General features: G+C 55.9%; 1 protein-coding gene across 11 annotated transcripts in view; it reads left to right on the forward strand.

Moving 5' to 3' along the window:
- The window catches only part of AP2A2 (adaptor related protein complex 2 subunit alpha 2), an 88,727-nt gene that overhangs the window by 39,152 nt on the left and 30,463 nt on the right, over positions 1 to 19,112 (forward strand). For all 11 annotated transcript variants that reach the window (XM_016920088.4, XM_063783695.1, XM_024346878.3 and 8 more), the window contains 4 exons: positions 6,047 to 6,189; positions 7,938 to 8,131; positions 13,828 to 13,957; positions 17,877 to 17,978. In XM_016920088.4, coding sequence (XP_016775577.1) covers positions 6,047 to 6,189; positions 7,938 to 8,131; positions 13,828 to 13,957; positions 17,877 to 17,978 — 569 coding nt within the window. The remainder of the gene's footprint in view (positions 1 to 6,046; positions 6,190 to 7,937; positions 8,132 to 13,827; positions 13,958 to 17,876; positions 17,979 to 19,112) is intronic.

A 19,112-nucleotide genomic window follows, 5' to 3' on the forward strand; every position in this document is an offset into this window, starting at 1 on the left:
CGTGGAACGGGCGGGAAATTAAAGGAAATAATCCCAGATGGAAGCGTGGAGGTGGAATGCGTGGAACGGGCGGGAAATTAAAGGAAATAATCCCAGATGGAAGCGTGGAGGTGGAAAGCACGGAACGGGCGGGAAATTAAAGGAAATAATCCCAGATGGAAGCATGGAGGTGGAATGCGTGGAACGGGCGGGAAATTAAAGGAAATAATCCCAGATGGAAGCGTGGAGGTGGAATGCGTGGAACGGGCGGGAAATTAAAGGAAATAATCCCAGATGGAAGCGTGGAGATGGAAAGCACGGAACGGGCGGGAAATTAAAGGAAATAATCCCAGATGGAAGCGTGGAGGTGGAAAGCACGGAACGGGCGGGAAATTAAAGGAAATAATCCCAGATGGAAGCGTGGAGGTGGAAAGCACGGAACGGGCGGGAAATTAAAGGAAATAATCCCAGATGGAAGCGTGGAGGTGGAATGCACGGAACGGGCGGGAAATTAAAGGAAATAATCCCAGATGGAAGCGTGGAGGTGGAAAGCACGGAACGGGCGGGAAATTAAAGGAAATAATCCCAGATGGAAGCGTGGAGGTGGAATGCACGGAACGGGCGGGAAATTGAAATAATCCCAGATGGAAGCGTGGAGGTGGAATGCACGGAACGGGCGGGAAATTAAAGGAAATAATCCCAGATGGAAGCGTGGAGGTGGAATGCACGGAACGGGCGGGAAATTAAAGGAAATAATCCCAGATGGAAGCGTGGAGGTGGAAAGCACGGAACGGGCGGGAAATTAAAGGAAATAATCCCAGATGGAAGCGTGGAGGTGGAAAGCACGGAACGGGCGGGAAATTAAAGGAAATAATCCCAGATGGAAGCGTGGAGGTGGAAAGCACGGAACGGGCGGGAAATTAAAGGAAATAATCCCAGATGGAAGCGTGGAGGTGGAAAGCACGGAACGGGCGGGAAATTAAAGGAAATAATCCCAGATGGAAGCGTGGAGGTGGAAAGCACGGAACGGGCGGGAAATTAAAGGAAATAATCCCAGATGGAAGCGTGGAGGTGGAAAGCATGGAACGGGTGGGAAATTAAAGGAAATAATCCCAGATGGAAGCGTGGAGGTGGAAAGCATGGAACGGGTGGGAAATTAAAGGAAATAATCCCAGATGGAAGCGTGGAGGTGGAAAGCATGGAACGGGCGGGACAGTGGGAGATGTGTAGGTAACGCCAGTGTGTTGTGTCTCGTGGTCATGTCTGTCTGTGGAGTTTCTTTAGTAGTGCAGTGAACTTCAGAGAGTTGAAACCGTATTTGTTTGCCATCAAGAAGACTGTAGGCCCAAATGGCTTCCCTGTGATCTTTATCCTTTAATGAGGGTTATTAGGCGTGACCATCTGATGTGTGGCCTAAGGTGTGTGGAGTAAAGTGTTCATGTCAGTCCCAACTTCAGCTTTAAGGGAGTCTCCCCTCTGGGCTCTTCCTACCTCTGCTATGGTAAGGATGTGCTTTGGGTGGTGTGGGCCTGGAGCAGAGCCATGCACAGCAGGCCCATCCAGATCTGACGGTGTCTTGACGGCGGCCCCGGCTGACCTGCAGACGCACGGGCAAGAAATCAGTGCTTATGTGCACCTGCCATGCTAGTGGGAGCCCAGGGGAGTTACTGGGATGTTCACGGGTGTGCCTTCCATCTTTAAGCCTTTAGAAAACAACTGTTGTGTTCTCATACTCTACAGAGACATGGTAGTTTCTTTCTTTTTTAAAGAGACAGGGTCTTGTTCTGTTGCCCAGGCTGGAGTGCTGTGGCATGATCCTAACTCACTGCAGCCTTGACTTCCTGGGCTCAGGTGATCCTCCTGCTCCCACCTCCCGAGTGGCTAGGGCTACAGGTGTGCACCACCACGCCCAGCAAATTGTAAAACTTGTAGAGATGGGGTCTCGCTATGTTTCCTAGGCTGATCACAAATTCATGGCCTCAGGTGAACTCACCCACCTCAAGTGAATCCTCCCAAAAGTGCTGGGATTACAGGTGTAAGCCACTGCACCTGACTGGGAATTTCTTATGATTGATCAGCTCCAGGAGTTTCCCAGGTTGTGCACATTAATTTGCTAAATAGGCCAGGCGCGGTGGCTCGTGCCTATAATCCTAGCACTTTGGGAGGCCGAGGCAGGCAGATCACTTAAGCTCAGGAGTTCAAGACCATCCTGGGCAACATGGTGAAACCCTAAAAATCTCTACTAAAAGTACAAAAAATTAGCCGTGTGTGGTTGCACATGCCTGTGGTCCCAGCTACTTGGGAGGCTGAGGTGGGAGGATCACTTGAGCCTAGGAGGTTGAGGCTGCAGTGAGCTGTGGTCATGCCACTGCACTCCAGTCTGGGTGGCAGAGGGAGACCTTGTCTCCAGACAAAACACTTTACTTTTTCTTTCACTTGGGCAGCCTGTTTTTCATTTTACTGTGAGTTTGCTTGATTATTAATTCATTGATGTAAAAGGCAAAGACTGAGCAACTGCCTTGTGCCACACACTTTGTTGGGGCTGGTGTGCATTGGTGAGGAAGTGGAAGGAGTTCCCACCCTGCCCCCGAGGGTGTGAGCCTCATGCAGGCTGTGGGGGTTGGAGAGTGTAGAGCCAGCAGTGTCTCTGGCTGGTGACCAGATGGCTGGTGGCCAGTCAGGGCACTGTCCCTCTTCCCAACTTTCAGGTCAAGAGAAGGCCTGGAGGCTCTGGTTCCTGACTCACTCTCCAGTTTATCTCATTCTACTTGATATTTTGTTATAAAAAAATACCAGGCCAGGCGTGGTGGCTCACGCCTATAATCCCAGCACTTTAGGAGGCCGAGGAGGGCAGATCACGAGGTCAGGAATTTGAGACGAGCCTGGCCAACATGGTGAAACCCCATCTCTACTAAAAATAAAAAAATTAGCCAGGTGTGGTGGCGTGTGCCTGTAATCCCAGCTACTCGGGAGGCAGAGGCACGAGAATCGCTTGAACCTGGGAGGTGGAGGTTGCAGTGAGCCAAGATTGCACCACTGCACTCCAGCCTGGGCAGCAGAGCAAGACTGTCTGGGAAAAACAAAACAAAAATAACCAAGCAGGTTTCAGTCATTATGAGGTAGACATTTTGTCACATTTTATCATCTGTGAAGTCTGTGTGCATCTGATGAGTCAGTGAAAGATGGTGCTCATGAACCTGTGTTGTGACCTTACGTTGCCTCAGACACCTGATGCTCCATGTCTGCTGTGCTGTTTCATTTTATTATTTTATTTTATTTTATTTTTTTGAGATGGAGTCTCGCTCTGTCACCCAGGCTGGAGTGCAGTGGCGCGATCTCGGCTCACTGCAACCTCTGCTTCCCGGGTTCATGCCATTCTCCTTCCTCAGCCTCCCGAGTAGCTGGGACTACAGGCACCCGCCACCACGCCCGGCTTATTTTTGTATTTTTAGTAGAGACAGGATTTCACTGTGTTAGTCAGGATGGTCTCTATCTCCTGACCTCGTGATCCTCCTGCCTCAGCCTCCCAAAGTGCTGGGATTACAGGCGTGAGCCACCGTGCTCGGCCCTGTTTCATTTTTATAATAACCTGCTGAGAAAGTTGGGCTCAGAGAGGTTAAGGAATATGTCTGAGACCACAAGACAAGCAAGTGGCTGCATCTTTCAGACTGGAGCCCAGACTTAATTGTGATCCTTTTATGGTTTAGGATGAGGTTTCCCGGCCATCTCTCCTCTGATCTGCACAAACCAAGGAGACAGATATTACTGTTATCCTCCGCCTTTTATAGCTCAGAATATTAAAGTTCAACTCAACATTTTGAAATTACTAGAATAAAAAAGTAATTCTAGCCCAGTACTGAAACCAGCGTTTTGAAGACTATCAGTCTGGGTCCTTTCAGGAGGGATAAACTTCACAGTGGCACCTGCCAGGGGAGCTGGCGGGCTCACCTGCCACCTGCCCCGCCGAGATGGGTGAGGGTGTGGAGCGAGCATTGCTGCTTGTTTCCGGTGGCCCTGGGTTAGGCCATGAATCCACGTGCTGCCACATGAGCAGCGGGGCCGAGCACCGTGGCTTTCTCCTCACACTGGCGACTTCCGCTGCCCCTCACGGTGCTTATGCAACAGGGGTGGTGTGCCCAGGGGAGTGCTCTGTGACATCTCTGGGAGGCCCAGAGGTGATCCTGCATCACCCTCACTGTCCAGTGGGCTCAGCTTCTAAAGTTGGGCCTAAGTTTCCCAGCACCCGGGAGCTCTAGAGCAGCTCTTCGTCTGGGGTCCCGCGGGAGCAGAGGCTGGTCGGCTCCTCTCGGAGAGAGCCTGTCTCCGTCTCCGCCCCTGTTTCCATCTCCGTCTCCATCCCCGTCCCCATCCCTGTCCCACAAAACTCAGCCCAGTCGGGCTGCCGGTCCTCTCCCATCAGTTATTTTTTCCTTTGAGAGGTGCTTTGAGTAACAGGGAAGTCTCCGGAGGGAGGAGGAGGTCAAGCAGTATTTTTGGCTGTGGTTGTCCAAGGCGGCTTCCAGCGGGTGATGGAATCTGGGCTGGGTAGGAGACACGGTGCTGGGGCTTCCCAGTGGAGGATCTCTGCTGTGCAGCCCGTGCTCAGCTGTGTGTGCCCTCCTGCACAAACAGGGCACGGAGAACGTGTCTGCTGGGACCCCTTGGGCACAGCAAGCAGATAAGTGGGTCGGGGCCGGGGGAGGGAGGAACCAGGTCGGGTCTGCTTTTATTTATATCATCTGGTCTTTTAAATTATGTTAATTTGCCGCTGACAAGGAGGGGGGTTTCTCATGAGCTCCTCAGAGTGCAGCATGCAGCTGACTGGCCGACTGGTGATGCACCGTTCCCCAGGAAATGTGGCCGGTCTGTATTCTACACAGTTGAGGTCGTCCGTGGAGGTGTGAGCGCCCCAGCCCTTCACAAGAAGGGGGCCAGAGCGGCTGGCGTGGCTGGGCTGTCTTCCCAGCCTGCGTTCCTTCACGCTGTGGCAGCAGAGTCTCTGTGAGACTCGGCCTGCACAAGGCCACCTTTCCCGCTCGCCTCCACAGCCTGCTGGAGGCTGGCTCTGAGGGACACTCCCTCACCTCTCAGGTGGGATAGAAACTCCTGGCAATGCAGAATGGCCCCCTTTTTTTTTTTTTTTTTTGAGATGGAGTTTTGCTCTTGTTGCCCAGGCTGGAGTGCAATGGTGTGATCTCGGCTCACCGCACCCTCCGCCTCCCAGGTTCAAGCAGTTCTCTGCCTCAGCCTCCCGAGTAGCTGGGATTACAGGCATGCACCACCATGCCCGGCTAATTTTGTATTTTTACTAGACATGGGGTTTCTCCGTGTTGAGGCTGGTCTCGAACTCCTGACCTCAGGTGATCCACCTGCCTCGGCCTCCCAAAGTGCTGGGATTACAGGTGTGAGCCACCGCGCCGGGCCCAGAATGGCCCTTTTTTTAAGGGTTGGTTTTATATTTTGGAATTTTATATTCTGCCAATTACATGTTTTGAACCTGCCCTGCCGTGATCCCTTGTGAGGGGCTCAGACAAACTGCGATGAGGCAGAGAAACAGAAGCCCTAGGGGCCGTCGCGTGTGGGCCTTGTTTTCATGACTAGCTGATTTGCCCTAGAATGGCTGTGAAGTGGCAGATAATTTAGACTGTGTTCATATGCCTTAATTAAACTGATTTCAAAGACAAGCTTGATGGTTGAAGGCAGGGTTTGCAAGTTGCATCACAGCAGGGCCCTCTGTGGGATTTTGGCTGGTCAGAGTGAGGCCCTGTGAGGGCCAGCTGGGCTGCACTTGCCCAGGGTTGTTGTGGGAGGGTAGAACTCTTGTTGCCAGATGTTCTGGTGCCTGTTTTTAAAAGGGAAATAAAAAACTTGGACTCTCATGAGTACCATGAATTTAGAAAGGTTATTCATGCTCAGCAGCGTCTGCACTGCACCTGCCTGGGCCCGGCCACCCCTCTCCTGGAGGCTTGTCCGTGCTGCCTGCTGTACTGCTGCAGTGCCCCCTGCTCTCCCCTCTCCCCTGCCTCTGCCTGCCTGGAATAAAACCTCTTCCCCACCTTTTCTGTAGGTGACAAGGCTCTTGATGGCTATAGTAAAAAAAAGTACGTCTGCAAGTTGCTCTTCATCTTTCTCCTTGGTCATGACATTGACTTTGGACACATGGAGGCTGTGAACCTGCTGAGTTCAAACAGATACACGGAAAAGCAGATCGTGAGTATCGCTGCAGGTGGAGGTGGTGGAGGATGGCGTGTGCCTGGCAGGACTGAGGCCCCGTGCCCATGTAGGGCTGCTTCCTTCTCTACCCACAGCTGATGTGAGCCACGTGGGTCTGCTGCAGATGGAGACGCATGCCCAGTCCTTGTTAGCACCTGCTGCCAACACCCTGAGGGTCCCCTTCCCGCCCAATCTGGGTGTTCTTCAGGAGGCCCTGATGCCCTCACAGGGTTCCTCCTCCTGCATGCGGTTTTCCGGATGAGGTGGCCATGCCTTTTCCTCCTTTCTTCGCAACCTCCCTTACGGCGAGTTTCAGGACTGCCCGGTTGGTCTGGAGAGTGTTGCACGCGGCCCAGCGTTTGTTGTGGTTGGTGCTCTGTGCCTATGAGGTCGGCCTCCAGAGGAGGGGAGGATGTCTCCCTGACACAGTGCCTTGTTGACACACTGTCCCAAGTAGACCCGTCCCGTGGCCCCTTGGACAGCTTTGTTTCTGCAGTAGGCGCTGGAGGCACATGGCTGGGTCTTGGTGCGGAGGGTGCTCACCCCACCATCTCCCCAGCCCTTGCTGGGCTGATACACAGTGTCCTGTCACTCTACTTTTGAAGTCTTCTTGGGCTTTGCAAGTTGAGCTGTGTAGTCTCTTGTAGTCACATTATTTCTATGTTTTCCCTGGTGGTATAAAGTAATATTTTCTTCCATTTGTGAAAAAATTTAACTTAGAGAAATTAAGAGAGACTGTGGATGTCTCAGGGGTTTTGATAAGTATTGGTGTTTATTCAAGCATTTGTGGAGTGCCTGTGGTGTGTTGGGGGGATGGGGGATTAGCCTTGAGGACAGAGGCATAGGGACCAGAACTTGGGCCTGCCCTTGTCCTGGGGGAGATGCGTGTCACATGGCTTCACAGACATAGAAGTTGAAAGGATTTGAGAGAGGGAGTGGGGGTGGGTGTGTTGAGCTGAGGCTGGAGGGAGGGGAAGTTAGCTGGGGGCTGAGGGTGGGAGGAGCAGGGCGAGCAGAGCAGGTGGTGTCTGGCAGTGGCCTGGGCGTGCGAGCGCAGGGCTGAAAGGGCAGTGGTGTTTGGCAGGGCGGGAGCTCCCTCGTGGCGTCCTCCTGGGAGCCGTGGGAGGCTGGGTACATCTTTAACCGGGGTGCTCAGTGGTGGGCCTGGAGAAAACCACTGTTTCCCTCCTGGTGGGGAGGGTGTCACCTTCAAGGATGGCTGGGAAGAAGTGGCAGTGACACAGGACTGGGGTTTGCCCTGGGTCAGTGGGGGTGGAGGGGGGCAGCGTGAGGCTGTGACACAGGCAGATTAAAGAGTGGGAGGGAACAGGCAGCCGGGTTTCTGGAAATCATTGTAGCTAAAATCAGCCTGTCAGTGAAGGTTCCCGCCCATCTTAACTTGAGGATAGTGTGATGTCCGGAACACTCAGACGCGTGGCCCACAGTGAAGTGAGTGGGACCGGGGGGTCCAGTTCCTGTTGGCATCTGGCTCGTGGCACGCTAGTCAGGTGTGCCCCACAGGAACGCTGCGCCATGAGAGCGTCGTAGCAGAGGCATCCTCGGTTCCACTGGAACAGACGTTTGCCAAGTCCTGAGAGGCGCCGCTCCCACAGCAGTGCCCTGGGTGCGTGGGTGGTGCCCGGGCTGCTTCCGCATCTGTGCGTCACTGATTGTTGGGTGACTCAGGGCCACAGGTGGACTTGGATTGTCATGAGCTTTCTCTTCTCCTGTCTTTTGGAACGCAGGGCTACCTTTTCATCTCTGTGTTGGTGAACTCGAACAGTGAGCTGATCCGCCTGATCAACAACGCCATCAAGAATGACCTGGCCAGCCGCAACCCCACCTTCATGGGCCTGGCCCTGCACTGCATCGCCAGCGTGGGCAGCCGGGAGATGGCTGAGGCCTTCGCCGGGGAGATCCCTAAGGTCCTCGTAGCCGGGTATGTGCCGGGCTCGTGCCGGGCTCCTGCTGAAGATGTGCTGCTTTCATGCCAAATACATTAAATATGGAGCTGCTTAGCCTAGGAAATGTTTTACTTTCCCCATCTTATGGGAGATGAGATGTAGCCTAAGGTGGGATCCAGAATTACAAGTTTAGGCCGGGCACGGTGGCTCATGCCTCTAATCCCAGGACCGTAGGAGGCCAAGGTGGGAGAATTGCTTGAGCCCAGGAGTTCAAGACCAGCCTGGGCAACATAGGGAGATCCCATCTCTACAAACAGTTTTTAAAAATTAGCCAGGTGTGGTGGCGTGCTCCTGTCGTCCCAGCTACTTGGTAGGCTGAGGCGGGAGGATTGCTTGAGCCCAGGAAGTCAAGGCTGCAGTGAGCCGTGTTCATGCCTTGGCGACTCCAGCCTGGGTGACAGAGCGAGAACCTGTCTCCAAAGCAAAAAGAGAATTACAAGTTTAGATTTCAAGTAAAGTGCAATCTAATACCACTGGGATTCAAAACACAGATCAAAGAAGAATGCCCACACCCTGCCAGCAAAACCAAGGAGGGGCTTCGGCCCCACAGGGCACCGGGTAGAACGGTGCATCTCAGGGCAGCTCCTCCTCGTGCCCTTTCCCAAGGGCTTCACGCGGAGAAGCAGAGCACCACGCCGGAGCGCCCTCGGCCATCCGTTCCGTTCCTTGTTAATTTGGAGAGAAGCCTCGAGGGGCTGAGTCACCAGCTCTGGAAGAGCTTAAAGCAACCCTGGGGTGTCTGTGCCACAGGCAGGGCCCCCACCTGTGTGTTCCAGGATACCCTGCGGAGTTGGGAAACTGACCCCTCGCCCACACAGTGCCACCCGGCTGAGCTAGGCCTCAGGCCACGGGAGAGTGGGTGGACATCCAGACCACACAGTGAGGACTGGAGACAAGGTGGTGGGAAGGCATGAGAGAAACAGGCCTAGACCGGCGTCTCAACTGGGCCACATTGGCTTTGTGAGGGTACTGGGCCGTGTCTTGGGGCATTTTTGGTTGTCATAGTGGGTAGAGACCAGGGTGCTGCACCCCACACCACTCAGGATGCTCCACAACAGAGAATGAGGCAGCCTCCTGTCAGCTGTGAGGCAAGGAGGAGCCCGGCTGGCAGAGAGACCGCAGCATAACCCCGAGAAGACAGATATTCAGAAGGGCAAGAACTCAGAGATGGGTGACCCCGCAGTAGGATGGACAGGAGCAGAACCACCGAGCCGGGGGAGCAGGCGCAGTGCCTGAAGGCACCGTTGCTCCTCAGGCCATTCAGTCATAGGTGGCAGAGCATGTGGGCGCCCCGAAGACAGGGTGCCCAAGATGGAAGGAAGGCTCGAATGATCAGAGGGCGCTGGTGCAGGAGAGAGAGGGTGGGGCTGGGGGTCGGAACCAGCCAGCAGGTCCAGCGGATTCTGCCTCAGGGCCACGGCCTCCTGGCCCTCCCTCTCCTCCTGCCCCCAGGGTTGTTGCTTGCCTGTTTATTACCTGTTTATTACCTGGGCTCTGAGGTTTCTGTCCACTGTGGTGGCCGCTTTACAAACCCAGCATCTTGAACAGTACCAGGTCCCTAGTAGGTGCTTGGTGGATGCCTGCGCGTGAGCGGAATGCAAGACAGGGCCACCCCTGAGGCACGTGCAGATTGATGAAGTGGGGCACTACCTGAACCGAGGACCTGCTGCAGGAGCCAGGGACGGAGGAGGGAGGAGCCAGGGTGAGGAGGGGTCTCCAGGGGCCAGTGCAGTGCATCTGCGGCTGGAAGGGAGCAGGTGGCCAGTGCACAGCATCTGCAGCCAGAAGGGAGCAGGTGGCCCGTGTTGTGGTGCCTGAGTGGTCCCATGAAGGGAGTGGGTGGCCCGTGTTGTGGTGCCTGAGTGGTCCCATGAAGGGAGTGGGTGGCCCGTGTTGTGGTGCCTGAGTGGTCCCATGAAGGGAGTGGGTGGCCCGTGTTGTGGTGCCTGAGTGGTCCCATGGGGATGAAGGTCACAGGCAGGGTTCTCCTACCTCAGAGAGCTCAGGTAACATGGTACCCATGGGCCTTCCTTGAAGAAAAGGGCTAGTTGTTGAAATCCAGCTAAGTAGTAGATGACTCAAAGTAACATGCTAAGGCTGGGCACAGTGGCTCACGCATGTAATCCCAGCACTTGGAAGGCCAAGGTGGGCAGGCCTGAGACCAGCCTGGCCAACATGGCGAAACCCCGTCTCTACTAAAAATACAAAAATTAGCTGGGTGTGGTGGTGCTCACCTGTAGTCCCAGCTACTCAGAAGGCTTGAGGCAGGAGAATCGCTTGAACCCAGCAGGCGGAGGCTGCAGTAAGTTGAGATTGCACCACTACACACCAGCCTGGGCAACAGAGTAAGACTCTGTCTCCAAAAAAAAAAAAACCAAAAAAACTGGGCATGGTGGCTCATGCCTGTAATCCCAGCACTTTGGGAGGCTGAGACGGGCGGATCATGACTTCAAGAGCTCGAGACCATCCTGGCCAACATGGTGAAACCCCGTCTCTACTAAAAATAGAAAAATTAGCTGGGCATGGTGGCGCCCTCCTGTAGTCCCAGTTACTCAGGAGGCTGAGGCAGGAGAATCGCTTGAACCCGGGAGGCGGAGGTTGCAGTGAGCCGAGATTGCTCCACTGTACTCCAGCCTGGCGAAAGAGCGAGACTCTGTCTCAAAAACAAAAACAAAAACAAAAACATGCTCGGGAAGGAGGTGCTGTCATTGGAGGACTGCTGGTGTGTGTGTCACCTAGAAATGGAAGGACAGAGTAGGTGCTGAGGAGGTCAGGCCATTCCTAGGGCCAGAGGTAGGGACGGGAGGCAGCGGCCAAGGCAGAAGAGTGGGATGGTGTCTCTGCTGGGATGGACGGAGTTGGTGGAAAGAGAACCCGTGGAGGTGCAGAGTAGCCGTGGGGTCCTCGGTCTCCCTCGTATGAGCCGACATTAGCGAGTAGCTGTAGGGTCCTCGGTATCCCTCGTGTGAGCCGACGTCAGAGGGTAGCAGCGGAGTCCTCGGTCTCCCTCGTGTGAGCCGACATCGGAGAGTAGTGGTGGGGTCCTCGGTCTCCCTCTTACGAGCCGACATTAGCGAGTAGCAGTGGGGTCCTCGGTCTCCCTCGTGTGAGCCGACATTAGCGAGTAGCAGTGGGGTCCTCGGTCTCCCTTGTGTGAGCCGACGTCGGAGAGTAGCAGTGGGGTCCTCGGTCTCCCTCGTGTGAGCCGACATCGGAGAGTAGCGGTGGGGTCCTCGGTCTCCCTCTTACGAGCCGACATTAGCGAGTAGCAGTGGGGTCCTCGGTCTCCCTCGTGTGAGCCGACATTAGCGAGTAGCAGTGGGGTCCTCGGTCTGCCTCGTGTGAGCAGATGCTGGAGAGTAATGGTGGGGTCCTCAGTCTCCCTCGTGTGAGCTGACACTGGAGAGTAGCAGTGGGGTCCTCGGTCTCCCTCGTGTGAGCTGACACTGGAGAGTAGCAGTGGGGTCCTTGGTCTCCCTCGTGTGAGCCGACGTCGGAGAGTAGCGGTGGGGTCCTCGGTCTCCCTCGTGTGAGCAGATGCTGGAGAGTAATGGTGGGGTCCTCAGTCTCCCTCGTGTGAGCTGACACCGGAGAGTAGCAGTGGGGTCCTTGGTCTCCCTCGTGTGAGCTGACGTCGGAGAGTAGCGGTGGGGTCCTCGGTCTCCCTCGTGTGAGCAGATGCTGGAGAGTAATGGTGGGGTCCTCGGTCTCCCTCTTACGAGCCGACATTAGCGAGTAGCAGTGGGGTCCTCGGTCTCCCTCTTACGAGCCGACATTAGCGAGTAGCAGTGGGGTCCTCGGTCTCCCTCGTGTGAGCCGACATTAGCGAGTAGCAGTGGGGTTCTCGGTCTCCCTCGTGTGAGCCAACATCGGAGAGTAGCAGTGGGGTCCTCGGTCTCCCTCGTGTGAGCTGACATCGGAGAGTAGTGGTGGGGTCCTCGGTCTCCCTCGTGTGAGCCGACATCGGAGAGTAGCGGTGGGGTCCTCGGTCTCCCTTGTGTGAGCCGACATTAGCGAGTAGCAGTGGGGTCCTCGGTCTCCCTCTTACGAGCCGACATTAGCGAGTAGCAGTGGGGTCCTCGGTCTCCCTCGTGTGAGCCGACATTAGCGAGTAGCAGTGGGGTTCTCGGTCTCCCTCGTGTGAGCCAACATCGGAGAGTAGCAGTGGGGTCCTCGGTCTCCCTAGTGTGAGCCGACATCGGAGAGTAGCGGTGGGGTCCTCGGTCTCCCTCGTGTGAGCCGACCTCGGAGAGTAGCGGTGGGGTCCTCGGTCTCCCTCGTGTGAGCTGACGTCGGCGAGTAGCTGTGGGATCCTTGGTCTCCCTCGTGTGAGCCGACGTCGGAGAGTGGCGGTGGGGTCCTCTGTCTCCCTTGTGTGAGCAGATGCTGGAGAGTAATGGTGGGGTCCTCGGTCTCCCTCGTGTGAGCTGACACCGGAGAGTAGTGGTGGGGCCCCCTGTCCCCTTGGTGTGAGCTGATGATTTAGACTGTGTTCTTCTGCCTAAAAGAGGAGGCGGATCCTCCTCCTCTCTGAGGAGTGTGGCATGCTGGGCGCCCTCGTGTGTCGGCATTTGTAGCCACAAGCATGGAACCTGGTTGGCTCTTCTATGTTGAAGGACTGCTGGGGGCCCAGTCATGGGGTCCTAAAGCAGCCTGGCAAGGACAACCCTGCTGGCGCCTGGAACACACTCCTGACGTGGCCTCGACCACACATCCACATGGACGCATGGCAGGGTGTGTGTGCAGTTGCTGCTCTGGGCTGATCTGGTGAGGATGGGGTGGGCCGGAAGAGGGACACAATACCTACTCCTCCTTGCAGGGGCGTTGGCACCCAGAAGGGGAATTTTTTATTCAAAGTAATTTTTTGGAATAGTATAGGGGGAGATTTAGGAATAAAAAAGCCAAAAGGTAAATGGTACAGGTAGTCCCTATATCCTTTTCTGCCTTCCATGTGGAGCAGCAGATTCCAGCTGATTCTGTTAAGCGCTTGGAGAAGAGACTGGCCCTTTTTCAGCTGTGCCTCCACAGCGTCCACCCCAGGCTCCCTGTTGTCTTCCCAGCTGCTTAGCAGAATCTGGTGGCGGGAGGGCGAAGGGGGATAAGCGGAGCATGGAACACGTCTGTGCCCTGGACAAGCGTGTCGGCAGCAGAGCAGGAGAGCCATGGCCGGCTCCCTTCCCACCGTGTCTGCAGGGACCCGAAGCCCTTTGCTCCAGGGGCGAGGGCATGTGTGGCCCAGCCCACTGTTCAGGGCGGGGCGTGGTGGGGTGAGGGTGGGCGTGGGGCAGGGGAAGATCATCAAGCAGATGTGGAGCTCCATGGCGGTGCAGGGCCCTCCAAGCATTTCTGTTGTGATTGTGGATTATTAAGTTGTAACAACAACAACAAGAAAGCTATTGTTCAAACAACGAATGAGCAATGTGAGCTACATGTGATCGGCTGGTGGTTTTGGTGGTGAGAAGGTTGGCAGGGAGACCTTTGGAGCAGGGCCCATGTATGCTGAGAACACTGCTGCTGCCCCCTAGGCGGCCTCGGCAGGCGGCCCTGAGTGCTGTCTTGGCCCCTGCACCAGCCCCACCCCCGCGTCTCCTGCTGGCTCTGGGGGGGTGCTCCGTGCAGCTCTGCGCTGTCCTCAGCCCGTTGGGAGTGACTCTTGACGTCTGTCTTTCAGAGACACTATGGACAGCGTGAAGCAGAGCGCGGCCCTGTGCTTGCTGCGCCTGTACAGGACATCCCCCGATCTTGTCCCCATGGGCGACTGGACATCCCGAGTGGTGCACCTGCTCAACGACCAGCACTTGGTAAGCGCCCTTGGCTTCGGTTCTCCCCGCTCCCCCAGGTGACCTTTGGGATGGCCGTTGTGAAGACACCATGGTGCGCCTTCTCGGGATGCCCAGGAGAGGCTGTCACAGGGGCTGCTGTGGCTGCGTGCTGAGGCCACGGGGGCCCTTCCTGGGGCTGGATGAGTAAGACTCCGCCTCTGCTCCTCCTGTGGCCAGGCATTGGCTGAAGCCCTCGGTAGCACAGAGGCTCTGCAGACACCCACAGCTGAGACACGTGTCTCCTGCAAACACCTATCTAGTACAGGGAGCTCCTGTCTGGTGTCCCAGCTGCCTGGGCCCTCAGCTAGGCTCTAATGTGCGGTCTTACTAATCCTCGTGCCTACTCCACGGGCCAGGCCCGCATGGTATAGGCATACACCAAGGGTGGAGGTTTCCAGCGATTTGGTGATGTGTGTTCAGGTGCCGTGAGAGGCAGGTGTGGGGGAGGGGCTGTGCTAGTGTGTGAGCCTCAGGGGCTTGAGGGTCACAGAGCCGTCCACCGCATCCAGCAGGGGTGGATGTGGGCAGAATGTGCTTGTCCTACCTGAACTCTGCTCTATGAATGAGAGGGTCAGAGTTGGCAGGAGTGGAAGTATTTCCTGCTGCGTGGAGAGGCATGTGGGCTGGTCACGCGTTCACAAGGATCCAGGATAGAGGGCCGAGAATGCCACTTTCCCATGTTGCCGTGAGCCCCATCCTGGCGGGGGAGCCTTTCAGACGGCGCTGCTGGAGGCTGTCGTCCACCATCCCGTGGACTGTGGGAGGTCATGGGATTTTCCCGCTTTGCAGTCAAGGAGGCCGAAGCTCGGAAAGAGGAAATGCCCTCTCACAGCCCCAGGCCTGTACCCGGAGTTGGCGTGTTGGGGTCTTGGGCATCAGAGAGTGTGCGGGTGAAGCAGCTATGTGGGAGCTGTGAGTCGGCAGGGCCTGGTCAGGGAGGCAGGCCCCGGGCTCCTGCTGCACATGGCAGCCGGTCACTGGGCTGCTGAGGGGCCGGGGCTGCCTGCTTTCCCCTGGGCCTTCTGCAGACAGAATCTGTGCACGCTCTGTGGGACTGGCCGGGACTGCTGTCATTGCTCCTGCCTTGGCAGGAAGTTTCCATGGCCATGCAGCCGCAGGGTCACCCTGAGTGCTTTTCAGGGTGGCAGGGCCTTGCCTCAGATGGCCACAAGGGCACCTCTCCTTGGATACTTTATGATTCTGTGACGCCAGCTACTTGGTTTTGTATTTTTATGCATGTGGCTTTATTTCACCAGGCACTTGAGTCAGCATATTCTTGGTTATAGGCAACAGAAACTCATCCTGAAGGGACGCCACAGCCAACCCCAGGGTGGGCTCCCTGCTGCCCAGTACTTTCCCGTCTTAGCTCTCCCAGCTTGCGCACCTGCACCCCTGGCAGCTGTCTTTTGTGTGGCCATGGCTTTTGTCAGGTGCCTTCCACCTCTGACAGCGAAGGCCTGAGGCTTGGCTTCTCTGGTCTCAAGTCAGGAGTCCCCAAGAAAGGTGTCATTTGCTCACCTAGAGTGAGTGAGCTCCCCCATGTGTCCTTCAGGGAGGTCTTGTGGAGTGGGACAGGAGGCGTGGGCGGGACCAGGTGGGTGAGGGTCAGAAGGTCGGTGGTCAGGCGTGCGCCCGGAGTGGGGTGGTGGGGAGGGAGGTAATGTGGCCCGAGTGCTGCATGGGCACCGTGCCGAGCCTTGGGTCTGTAGCCTGAGGGTGGCCTGATGGAGCAGACAGGTTGGAGTGGACAAGGACAGGAGACACCATGGGGAGAAGGGTTGGGGGGCTGGGCCAAGGGCTGGAGGCCACTGAGGAGACACGGAGGTCGCTTTGGCACCAGCTGCCACCACAGGGGTGGGGCCACGTGTCGCGGGCCTGAGTGTGCCCCTCGAGAGGCCTCTTACAGTCTCAGTGCAGGGGGAGGACGCCCTAAATGAGAGGCTGAGCTCAGCGCCTGTCAGCCTGTTGCAGGGGGCATTCTAGATGCGTGTTTCCTGGGGGAACACGCCGTGAACATTCAGGAGCCCCGTGGGGAATGACTCTGCCCTCATGGAAGTTACAGACCTGCAGTTTCTTACAAGTTCTTTATTGGACATGGCAAAATCTGTTAGCACTTTGCTCACCGAGAAATACAGGAAGAAGACCAATCAGACCAATTTCTTTCTTACAGCTTTCACATTTTCCTTGGAAAGCTGAGGGCACAGGCACAGCAGGTCTCTGGGAAGAGTGCCGTGCTATAGTAGGTGCACCCCAGCCAGGCTGAGGAGCCGTGGCGCAGGCCGAGCGGTGGGGGGATTGCACCCCAGCCAGGCTGAGGAGCCATGACACAGGGCGAGTGGTGGGGGGATTGCATCAGTCATTCAAGTAGACATTTCCTTTGAGACAGAGGCTTGCTGTGTCACCCAGGCTGGAGTGCAGTGGCGCGATCTCAGCTCACTGCAACCTCTGCCTCCTGGGTTCAGGCGATTGTCCTGCCTCAGCTTCCCGAGTAGCTGGGATTACAGGCGAGGCGAGTGCCACCACGCCTGGATAATATTTGTATTTTTAGTAGAGATGGGGTTTCACCATGTTGGCCAGGCTGGTCTTGAGCTCCTGACCTCAGGGGATCCGCCTGCCTCGGCTTCCCAAAGTGCTGGGATTACAGCATAAGCCAAGGTGCCCGCACAAGTAGACACTTCCTGAGCTCACTGTTTACATCTTCAGAGTGAATAGGTATCATTTATTTTATATTTTTAAAAAAAATTTATGGGAGAATGTCTTTATATAATTAAAGTCTTTTTTCAAGAGGTCTGAGTGACTGATTCCCTAGTGGCTGTCCTGGAGCAGTAACAGGCTGCCCGGTGCCGTGTCCTGGAGCAGTGACAGGCTGCCCGGTGCCGTGTCCTGGAGCGGTGACAGGCTGCCCGGTGCCGTGTCCTGGAGCGGTGACAGGCTGCCCGGTGCCGTGTCCTGGAGCGGTGACAGGCTGCCCGGTGCCGTGTCCTGGAGCGGTGACAGGCTGCCCGGTGCCGTGTCCTGGAGCGGTGACAGGCTGCCCGGTGCCGTGTCCTGGAGCGGTGACAGGCTGCCCGGTGCCGTGTCCTGGAGCGGTGACAGGCTGCCCGGTGCCGTGTCCTGGAGCGGTGACAGGCTGCCCGGTGCCGTGTCCTGGAGCGGTGACAGGCTGCCCGGAGCCGTGTCCTGGAGCGGTGACAGGCTGCCCGGTGCCGTGTCCTGGAGCGGTGACAGGCTGCCCGGTGCCGTGTCCTGGAGCGGTGACAGGCTGCCCGGTGCTTTGGGGAGGACCGCTTGTGCCCTGGGATCTGAATCTGTTCTCACTGAGGGCCAGGAGGAGCGGGGAGGGAGGACTCGCATGCTGGGCCTAGTGGCCTCATCCAGCCTGTGGTGGTTCAGTGACTGCCAGGGCCACTTTCCAAAAAGGAGAATGGAAAAGGACTTCTCCAGTTGCTCTTTTCTACAGTCTCACTTCTGGGTTGTAAAGATTCAGATCAGCGTAAAGGTAGCGTCTCCCTCTACAGTGAACGTGCGTCATGAAACCAGAGGCAGCAAGTGCAGATGACGGTGGAGGCCAGGCCAGGAGGGGGCAGCAGGCCAGGTGGCGTGTGCAGCCCACATGCTTGACCTGCATGGCTGGACGTGGCCCTCTGGCTCTTCGATGCTGGCAGGGATCTGGGCTAAGCATGACGGAACTTCCCAGTTTTTAAGGAGAAGCTGGAAAAAGAAAACCTGCATGCGCCATCTGGGAGAATATTGTAGGTTTCTCGGAGTAGGCCTGAGGCCGAGGTGGCTGTGGGCTGCCATTGTGCTGCTGGTTGGTTTAAGGTTTTCTTTGGAAGATGAGTGAACACAAGTGGTTAGCTTCAAGTGTTCTGACTGTTGTGTGTGTGTTTTCTTTCAGGGTGTGGTAACTGCAGCCACAAGTCTGATCACCACTTTAGCACAGAAGAACCCAGAAGAGTTTAAAACCTCCGTGTCTCTGGCTGTCTCTAGGCTAAGCAGAGTAAGTCTGTTCGTGGGGGGGCAGAAGTCAGGGTGGGTTTTGTCTTAGTTATTTATTTATTAGCTTATTTGTAGAATGCAAGGTATTTGATCAGTTTATAAATTCAGGGATGAAAACCAACTTGGCTTCTCTGTCAACCTTCTTGTTGAGAACTGTCCTGTCTGTACAGAAGCACAGCTCCCTGTTCCCATGGTGTGAGTGAGCACCCAACACCATGTGGGTGGAGGAGGGGCACCCAGTGGCCCCGTGTCCCCCGCTGGGGAAGCGTGGCTGGTGCTTTGTGGACCCACCATCTGGCGTGCACGCTAAAGCCTGCCGTTCAGCTTCCTGTTTTGAGTTTGATGCAGATGGACCTGCAGCACACATTCTTTTGTTTTGCTCAACATGGTGAAATTTTTGTTTTGTGTGCAGCTGTTATACATTCATGTTTGATGCTTCATAGAATTGGTTGTGTGAATTGTCCGCTGCAGTTTACCTGCTGTCCTGTTGAACACTTAGCTCCTTGCCCTCTGAGGCTGCTGTGGATCCTCCAGCATGAGCAGTCTTGGATGTCCCTTGGTTTCCATGTGCACGAGATGGCTCAGCTGGGGCCGCGGCTCCTGAACCTGAGGAGACTGGTGTTGCCAGACCAGCTTCCCCTGCCGTGCACCCGGCTCTCACAGCGGCAGCAGGAGGCGCGGGTGCGGCACGCGTAGTGCTAGTCTCTTGGGTTTTAGTCATCTGGGTGTATAGTGGGAGCTCTGTGATTTATTTTTTATTTTTTTCTTTTGAGACAGAGTCTCACTTTGTCACCCAGGCTAGAGTGCAGTGGTGCAGTCTCAGCTCACTGCCACCTCTGTCTCCTGGATTCAAGGGATTCTCCTGCCTCAGCCTCCAGAGTAGCTGGGATTACAGGCACCCGCCACCAAGCCTGGCTAATTTTTGTATTTTTAGAAGAGATGAGGTTTCACCATGTTGGCCAGGCTGGTCTTGAACTCCTGACCTCAAGCAATCTACCTGCGTTGGCCTCCCAAACTGCTGGAATTATAGGCGTGAGCCACCGCACCTGGCCTCTTTGAGATTTAAATCTACATTTTCCAGATTGTCAATGAGGTTGAGCAACTTTGCATGTTGATTGGCTGTTTGGGTGTCTTG

The sequence above is a fragment of the Pan troglodytes genome, chromosome 9 (genome assembly GCF_028858775.2).
Source record: "Pan troglodytes isolate AG18354 chromosome 9, NHGRI_mPanTro3-v2.0_pri, whole genome shotgun sequence".
NCBI classification, from domain to species: Eukaryota; Metazoa; Chordata; class Mammalia; order Primates; family Hominidae; genus Pan; species Pan troglodytes.